Genomic DNA, 10,000 nt, shown 5'->3' with positions numbered 1-10,000 from the left:
TCTGTATGATAAAAGAAGTAATTTCTTGGTGTATGTATGCTTTGTTCATGCTTGCGTCACGGTGTCCGTCTGCTGGTACTGCTCCTGTGTGGCCTTTTGTACGACACGATTGTTTTCTTAGTTTTTGCCCTCAACTGCAGCATCTAGCCCACTCCATTCACCAGGTGGATAAGGTCTGGGATCATTTCCGCATCCCCTTGTTTGGTCTGGAAGAAGATCTCCACTGTGGTCCCAAACTACCACCCTGTCTTCATTCCTTTTATATCACAAAGGGTGTCTCTGCTCTCCAAAACTACACAGCCATCAACCATCAGTAGACCAGCCCAGAACGAACACTGTCAGTCCTAATACGAACTGTCATTTTCTCTAAGTGTTTTGAGTAGAGCGTGAGTAGTAGTAATAATAATAATGGTTTGAAATTTTGGCAGAAGGCCAGCATGTTTGTGAGACAGGCTAAGTTAATTACACCAACCCCAGTCCTCAAATGAAACTTATCTTATCGTCCCTGAAATTATGACAGGCAAAGCGGACCTCGGTGTAATTTGAAATCAGAACGTAATCACGGACGAAATACCACTAAGTATATCGCTCGGCGTGCTAACGATTTTGCCAGCTCGCCGCCTTCGTGATGATAGATATTGCAATCTCTTCAGACCAAAATATTGCCCGAAAAGGAGAGAAGAAAATGCCAAAGTACAAAGATCTCGAAACTGAAGTATTCAAGTTGTAATGAAGATAAAAACAATTTGCGTAATAATTAGCACATTGACTATGACGAAAAACAAAATTAAAAGAAAAAAACTTGAGCACGAAAACGTAGAAGTGGTACCTGGAATCTCAACATTATCCGAAATATAGCCCTCCTACGAACAGCCCAGATACTACGCAATTCATTAATAAAACTCAAATAAAACAATCGACAGACACAAGGCTCGCACTATATAATAAATACCTAATAAAATAAACACACACAATGTGTGCTCCACAGGACGGATACTCAACAAAAGAACACAACCCGTATTATACACACAGCACACAATACAAAATCTAATACAACAAAAGACTCAAAACAAACCCATAAACAAAGCAGATTGATGCAATACAGTACTAGGAAGAAATTGCACTCCCCAAACATAATTAAAAAAAAAACAGTAAAGCACAATGTTGCATATAGCTCAACATCACAGAGCTGTGGTAGGTAATGCAGTAGAAAATTGCCTGAAATTATCAAATGCCAGATAATAATAATAATAATAATAATAATAATAATAATAATAATAATAATAATAATAATAATAATAATAATAATAATAATAATAATAATAGGAGCTGCACAAATTCTTCGCAATTGCTTGGAAATGTAAGAATCCTTCGTAATTGCATGGAGATGCAAGATTCCTTCGCAGGGTTCTTGAAGCATAACCAGTAAACAAATGTCACCTTAGTCTGGTGGCTGTGGACAGCTGACACTTTCCATCATATCCAGTAAAATAAGCTGAGTTTTCATATAATAATAATAACAACAATAATAATAGTTTAGAACAACAACTTTGATGAGAAACAGTCAACGGGAAACCATTACAAAAGAAAATGCAAAAAAAAAAAAAGGAAAAAGAAAATGTTAAAAAATTAACTCACATAACAAATTTCATCCAAGTTTCCGAATAGATAACGAGGCTCTGCAAACATCAGATGACCTTCGACCTGGCACTTTTTCAAGGGTTCCATGAAGCACTGCAACGATTAAAGATATTAATTGTAATAGTTAAAATGTACAAACTATTTTTGCTAACCAACATGAGATTTGTAACTAATATTAGTGTTTATTTCGTTTGATCTCTCTCTCTCTCTCTCTTATCTACGTGTATATATGTATATATATATATATTCTTTAGTAGTGTATTAAGACTACCATTCGTTGAGAAAAATATCTTATCTTAATTTTCCAGCTGTGTCCATTTGTTAAGGTATTAAGATATTTTTCTTAATATGAAACCAATGGTAGCTTTAATACACAAAGAAATTTTATCTGCCAATGCGATGTTGACCACTCATTCTCATCGTTAGACAGTTACATATATATATATATATATATATATATAGCTCTCTAAATACACTAGAGTAGTCTTGCCTGACAAAAAGTGACGTCTGATTCAACTGGATTCGCTAGATATATTTTCTCAATCTTTTTGTTTCAGCCTTCAATAATTCAATATATTCCACTAACTTTTCCTAGATAAACAGGCCCCTGCCTTTACCAGATCATATTCTACTGTATAATTAAAACCGGGAAGAACTATGTCATCTGTTTTTTTTTTTACATCTGTTTCGTAAACGGAAACTGAGCACATAATTTTAATGTTGCTACGCAAATCTTTAGATGTAATTATGCTTTTAAAGTAGAAGTCAAACCACTTTTAGATATCATAACTGTTGCTTCTAGCAGGGTGATAGATCACTCCTGCATCACGCTGCATCACAAAGTGATGGCAAACGAATTATAAAAAGGTACTTATTGAAAATGAAGACACTATCAATCGAACATGTAATATAGTGGCACCTATTTACAATTTTTGCGTTTAGTTCCAGTTAGCCCTGATCGAACAGATCTATAATCAAACGCATTCCATACATACCTATTGCATCCTTCTCCTATTCTCTGTATATCTTTGTCTACCCCTATATATCATTCGATTTTTAAAGAAAGTATGATGCGACTTTATGTCAATACGCTACTTCTATTAAGTGAAGTCACTACTTGGTGATATGTAAATATATGTAATAGTGTGAAATTGTGTCGATTCACAAAAAGTGACACAAAATGCATGAAGAAAACGCATATCTAGAAAGATGAAAGGGGAGGCTTTCAGTCCATCAAACACACAAACTAAATAGGAAAAAAATATTTTTCTGTGAGGATTTTAGCATATTGGCTTTTGAAAATTGATGAAAGAGTCACAACGAAACTGATGGAAAAGTATTTTACGACAATAAATATTCATGAAGAAAAGAAATGTTGATGATCAATGAAGCACACACATTATATAAAAGAGCGCACATATTTTTTATGGTTATCTAAATGTTAAATATATATGGGAATTTTGTAAATCTTTTATGAATAGGGGGTGATCAAAATGTAAGGAAAATGAATGTAATAAAATACGAAAAAGGATGCTGACAAATTGTAACGTGTTAGTTTACATACGTGTACATACGTGTTTTAAAACCATAAGATGATCGACTAAGAATATAACTTCACTCTTGAAAAGTTCCCATACTGCTTCTCTGCGTTTCAGCTCCTTGCACGATAGCCGTAATGGATCTGCATCTGTGTCTGGAGACGCGATCAGATCAGACCAATGAAGATTCTAGAATAAATGAATTTATCAAATTAATCAATATAAAAATATACAAACACACATTTCAACATAGATATCAATGTAATAATATATTTGTTTACTTTTAGACTTCGAACTAATTCAATTCATAAAATCAGTTATAAGCGATAATTTATTTGTATTTAGCTTTATTTTTGAGGCAAACCGCTTATTACACTACAGGATGCTATTTCGTGATAAGGCGATTTTTTCCAAACAAGAAATTAAAGTGATTACCGCAAACCAATGTGTAATTTCTTTATGTTAAAATGCGGCGGCAGTTTTCTCAAAACCGAAAGTTATATATAATCAAGATGTATTCTTTACAACAAGATGAGCGTGAGATATTTGGCTATCTTGGTTATGAACACGTTACAGTAAACTACATAAAATTTTCTAGTATTTATTTTCCTGTATCTTACCGATTGAAGTATCCTGTATCTTACCGATTGAACACAATTTATTGTCAAATAATGATACCTTATTTTGATGAAATATCGTTTGATATTTCCTATATGTTCCTAGGGAAAAAAGCTAATAACCTAATGATTTAATAACACTCTGGACTCTGTATTAGCCAAAGACGCTACTAACAACTTTTTACTCTATGCATTTGCTGTATCATTTGCTTCTTTCCTGGATCAGCAGAATCACATAAACCAATGAATGAAACCTTCCAAGTAGGAGTCAACCACATTCCACCAATAACTCATAGCTCTCCTCCAGCGGTATAAGTAGAAAAAATCGCATGGCCTACAGAACTTCAGAGAAAATCGCCTACCCCTACAAACAAAACGTCTTTCACTCAGAAGTACACCTTATGTGAGACCATCATCCGACTTATGATGAATGCTTTCATATCTCGCACATCCACCAGAATTTTTGACACCCAAACTTCAGTTGCAGCCAATCTTTTTGCTCCCTTACAAAAAAAAAAAAAAAAAAAAAAAAAAAAAAAAAAAAAAAAAAAAAAAATCCATCTTTGGGAAATTCCCTTTTCCTTCAATTCTTAAACATGTTGACTTTATGATCAGCACGGCTGAAAAGATTTCCTCTGCATTTTCAGCCTGCTTTACATCGATTTCAAGATAGATCACATGAAGTAAATGTCCTCTGAAGTCCATGTTTCACTTCACAAGGCTCAATACCGCGTATAAATGCATGGCATGTAAATGTTTACCGTAAGTACTGACAATATCACTGCTATCCTCAAGCACTGCGCTTCATAGCAGCTTTTCCCCAAAACATTCCAATCTCCTCCACTCGCTCTGTCTCTTTGTCTGGCTGTCTCTCCCTCCACTCTCCCTCTCTCTCTCTCTTATTTATTCTGCAGAAATATATTCCGACGCAAGTCCGTAAAAATATAATAAATAAATCTATAAAAATAAATCCATAAAAATATAATAATCACTTCTAAGATTGATGCAAAACAAAAACACAACATTCAGACAAAGTCGATACATTTGACCTCGGTATTTAACTGATACCCAATTTTCTCGGCCCCACTAACGAAAAGATGTTAGACAGCATTTTGACACGAAAGGGTTTTGAACTTTGAATCTAGACGGGATGAAGGAAATAACTGCTTTAGAGTATTGCTACTGATCCAACCATCATCTTATTGAACTCTAATACTTTAAAGATGAAGGTCATTAGAAACAACTTGAATCACTCTCCTTCGAGCATGAGTCAGATTTAATATACCCAGGTCTACTGGAGATATATTCTCCACTTCACTCATTAATTGATTCTTTCCCTCGAGAAATATTTAGGTAGCGGTGTTATTTTCGGCGGGTTTCAGTATCTAAATTACCTGGCAACCTTCCCGCCTATGTGTGCCTACAAGGTTCATCTTTTGGATTTGTGGCGGCTGGTGAGATGGCACTATGTTGGTATGTGCGCAAAGTGGTCTCTCTGATCCACACTCTATAAACTCTCGTTCAGTTATGCCACACCACTCTCCTCTAGTTTAATGGCCAACTTGACATTACATCCAACAACACAAACTCTTCTCGTTCCTCCCAAATCTTCCATATCTACAAGCATCATCCACATACAATTGCCAAATCTGCAGTGACTCCGCGAACGCAGTCCTCTCAAACATTCTTTAATGGAGTTATGCTAAATTAGTCTTCCTCAATAGTACAAAGACACAATTACTGCACATGTAAAGAATATATCTTTGCAGTTAACTCTATCAACATGTACAGCACACAACACACTCAAGATCACCTTAAATATTAGATCTCAAAATCTGTGGAGATCTCTTCTGGTGAACACATAACCTCGTCATCTTTGAGGTTAAATATTAAAATTGTCTTTTACTTAAGAACCAGAACTGCTTCAACTCTCAATAACTTTTGATAACATAAAACAGCTAAGGAGTGAGCTACAATTAGGTGCTGCTCCCACATTAGAGACTCTGCTGCTACTATACACCGATACAGTCTAAATCGACCATACCTCCCACCAAAAATAAAAGAAAATATAATTAATAAATAAAGCTAAAATGTAAGTAATAAAATGAAAAAAAATATAAGTAATATATAAAATCAAAATATAATCAACAAATAAAAATATTAAAACATTATAGATCACTCGACAGATTTTCGTGAATTTAATCACACTTCAGCCTGTGGCCATTAAGCGCACTGCCTTTCGCTATGTCTTTTCTATAATTTCCACTCTACCATTTGCTTCTTGGGGATAAATGGTCTCTTGTCATCTTCTCAGACAACCAATTGGCACGCTGCTCAGCTGCTCGTCACCTACATTTTTATGCACTTATACTAACAACTATTCTTCATGAAGCTCTTAAATTTCTCTGAAATTGTTGCCATGTGCCTGTTACAGAGGAATATGAACAGTGTCGACTTCACTGACATAGGAGATCCTCCGAAGACAATAAGCGAAGTCCCTTCCCCAGCTCAAATCCATAAAAGTATATGCAAAACAAGGACACAACACTGAGACTGACAAAGACGATACATTTGACCTCGGTATTTAACTGGTACCCATTTTCCCGATCCCACTAACGAAAGGAGGCTAAACAGCATTCTGACACCAAACGGTTTTGAACTTTGAATCTAGAAGGGATTAAAGAAATAACTACTTATATCCTATTCTATTCAGTGCATTACCGTTTCATCCTACTACTTATATTTCACATGACAAATAAAAACAACAGCAACAACAACAAATAATCTGGTATTTAAATATTTTAAATACAGTAAACAGTGGGAAATATATAAATCTTTACTTTTCGTAATCTGCACAGAACCAGACGCCATCAGTCTTTTTTTTTTCTTTGCTTGACCACAAAAGATCGTAGAAATAATCTGATGACGACACCAATGGATGATAATGATAATAAGGAGGAGGAGGTCGAGGAGGAGGAGAACGACGATGACAACAACAACGATGTTGATGATGATGAAGTTAATGATGATTGTTATCATGATAATGGTGACCATCATCACCATGACAATCATGATGATAGCTCTTCCTTTTCAATTACAAGTGGAAGCAGTTTTATATTTCTTTGGCAATATTTCGGCTATTTTTTATTATTTTTTTTTCTTTTCCCTCCTTTTCAGCTTTATGGCAAGGAGTCGATTCATCAATATCTTACAGGACTGGTAATCAATTCAGATCAATTATTGTTGTCGCTGTTGTTGTTATCATTATAATTATTATTGTTGTTGTTGTTATTGTCGTAGTTGCTTCTGCTGCTGTTGTTGTTGTTGTTACTATTGCTGCTTCTGATGTTGTTGCAGTTATCAGTAGTAGTAGTAGTAGTAGTAGTATTAGAAGTAGCAGCAGCAGTAATGTCAGGTTCATCGTCATTATCCTCCTCCTCCTTATCATCATCATCATTATCATTGTCGTCGTCGTCGTCATCATCGTCATCATCATTATCCTCTCTCATCATCATCATGTTTACCCCAGCCTCAAAAACGAATAAAGAAAGCAAAAAATGTCTATTGACTCAAAGAACAATCGTAATATCAGTGAGAAACTTGACCTATACGCCTCTTTTGTCTAATTACTAAGCTGCAGTGTTTATATTTTTTGCAGAAATCGCAATCAATCAATCACCCAATCAATACCTACCTACTCACCAACCAACTTACCTCCCTCCCTCCCTCCCTACCTACCTACCTACCTACATACATACATACATACATACCTACCTACATACCTACCTACCGACATAAACGCGCGCGCACATATTTGACAGAAGCAGCACAATCTTTCATTAAATAAATAGAGATATGAACACCACAAAGTATAAGATAAAAGGGAAAACGAAAGAATAAAAAGCAGACCAAAGACAACGGCTATATAAATTTTCTAAATGTGTTTATATTTTCTTGGCTTCTTCTTTTACGACTATTAAATCAATGTATGTTTATCTGGGCAGCACATTGCTGTGCGGAGACAGTAGAGTGTCGGATGTAAAATGACTTACACTTATTTATGTATGTCTCTTTATATTTCTGAATTCGTATTTTATGTGGGCTGACTTTGTCTTGTCATCCATCGAACATCGATAAAATAAATATTACTCATGTATTCGGGTCGATTAACTTAACAGTAGATTCTTCAAATAAACGATTGTGCGTGGACGTCTTCCCATATCCTAAACCGTTATTATAATCGGCCTTATACACTGACACTCTGTTAACATGTGACCTTGTACCAAAGCTAAGGATCAATATTTTTGTATATATTAAACATATTTTACGATAGTATTGAGTTGCAGTTAAGCGGGAATAGGAACTGAATATTGTTAGGTAAACGTGATTAGTAATATATACAAAGCTGACTGAATCGCCACACAGAATTTCTCAGGCTTGCACCTGAAAACAGGTAATGAGAAAATTCGAGTAGACACCAAATAAATGATATATTGAAAGCTGCAGCATAGCAGAAATGACAGAACTTTCCACAATGTGTTTTGCAGAATTGATGTTGTGTTTCTTAGCTCAAATTTCATCAGATTTTATTGATGCTTAATTTAATTTCTTCACTCTCACATCTATAGTTCAGTGTGAGAGTCTTCATGTGATCGATCATTGTTAGAAATGATTAATCATCTCCGTGAGGTTTGTTCGATTCCTAGTAGACGACATCTCACTCCAACTATGCTGATAAATCATTAGATAACATCACGGTTTCGTGTTTCTACTCATTTCAAGTTTAGGGACATTTTGTTTACCAGTTTACAAGGGTCACACTATTTAAGAAATCTGGTACTCCTTTATTGTCCTAAATTGGGCACTGTAATGAATCGCCGTTCTCCGTCTTTATCTATTTATATATTTACAATTCTATAAAATTTACTTCGAATTACACTGTGAAAAAGGTACGGTGATAGCATTTATGAATTTCCATGTAAAACTCGCTACTGCACTAATTGAGTAGCACTAAGTGGAAGCAAGTTTTACATAGAAACTCACATTCAAATGGTTCAGTGTGACATACCAATCATTTGTTTTCCTCATTATCTATTTCACAATTTCTCCGGATTTCATTCACACCGAATTTAATTTTCTTTCCTGTCATCTGCAAGTAAGAGAGGGAGCGTCCACGAGATCGAGTGATCCGATAGAAATAGTGAGTCACCTCTGTAAGATTTGGTCAATTCTTACTTTGTTTTACTTACACCAGTAATGCGATTAAATTCCCAACTTCGTGTGCACGTATCCCGATAGAATCTGCTCATCCTTCACAGCAACACTTTTCCTGTCTTATTTCCAGAGGCTAGATGAGACATCAGAAATTACAGAATTTCATGGCATATTTTCATAACTTAAGCGCAGCCATGGAAATTGATCCCCAAATGTCGATAATGTGAATGATTAGTTTATTCTGTAAGAATATGTCTAGTTGGTAATACAAGTATTTACTGTTAATTTTTAAATAAACGACTTAAATATAATTATCTGAACTAAAATGCTCATAAAATGTGAAATTTTAAGTTTAGAGCAAATTCAAACAAAATTTCTCCCCCAATCTTGATTTCAAAATATCATCAGAAAATGATATCGAAACACTTTCGAAATTTATATAATGGAATTTTATAATCATATTTCAATTTCAGAAATATTTAAATTTTATGTTAACTATGATTATGATGAATATTTAAATTTTACGCAAATTTCTGTTAATTAAAATAAAAAGAGCTAAAATACTTCTCAAAATTTCTAAAAGTTTCCTAAGCTGAACCTATCAATGTATCAGATATCATTACGTATGATAGAAAATAAATTACAAATTATAAATATTGTTGTCTCCGCTAGAAAAAAATTCAAAATGTCTTTAGAAATTGAGAAAATTAGAAGAAATATTGGCTTCTAAAATTCCTAAACTGATAAAAACATTTAAAATCATTCATGAATAATTCAGTAGTTTAGTTTTGATAAGTTTTTTTTTTTATATTGTGATTGCAAAAATTTTATAAAAGTTGCAGAAAAACTTCTTCAAGATATCTTTAAAATATTCTAACTTCAAAACTTTTATGCGTGTATATATAAATATAAATAAATTTATATATATATATATATATATATATATATATATATGTGTGTGTGTGTGTGTGTGTGTGTGTGTGTGTGTGT

The 10,000-nt window shown here is 34.1% G+C and overlaps 1 protein-coding gene across 1 annotated transcript in view; it reads right to left on the bottom strand.

The window, feature by feature from the left end:
* Positions 1–10,000, bottom strand: part of LOC106877684 (pleckstrin homology domain-containing family G member 7) — a 183,844-nt gene that overhangs the window by 124,955 nt on the left and 48,889 nt on the right. The window contains exons 6-7 of the mRNA XM_052974963.1: positions 3,216–3,368; positions 1,639–1,734 (exon numbers count right to left, since the gene is read on the bottom strand). Of these exons, the coding sequence (XP_052830923.1) occupies positions 1,639–1,734; positions 3,216–3,368 (249 nt within the window). The remainder of the gene's footprint in view (positions 1–1,638; positions 1,735–3,215; positions 3,369–10,000) is intronic.

This window comes from Octopus bimaculoides, chromosome 20 (genome assembly GCF_001194135.2).
Source record: "Octopus bimaculoides isolate UCB-OBI-ISO-001 chromosome 20, ASM119413v2, whole genome shotgun sequence".
Classification (NCBI taxonomy): domain Eukaryota; kingdom Metazoa; phylum Mollusca; class Cephalopoda; order Octopoda; family Octopodidae; genus Octopus; species Octopus bimaculoides.
The sequence above is the reverse complement of the archived record's forward strand: the minus strand, read 5'-3'. Positions and strand labels throughout refer to the sequence as shown.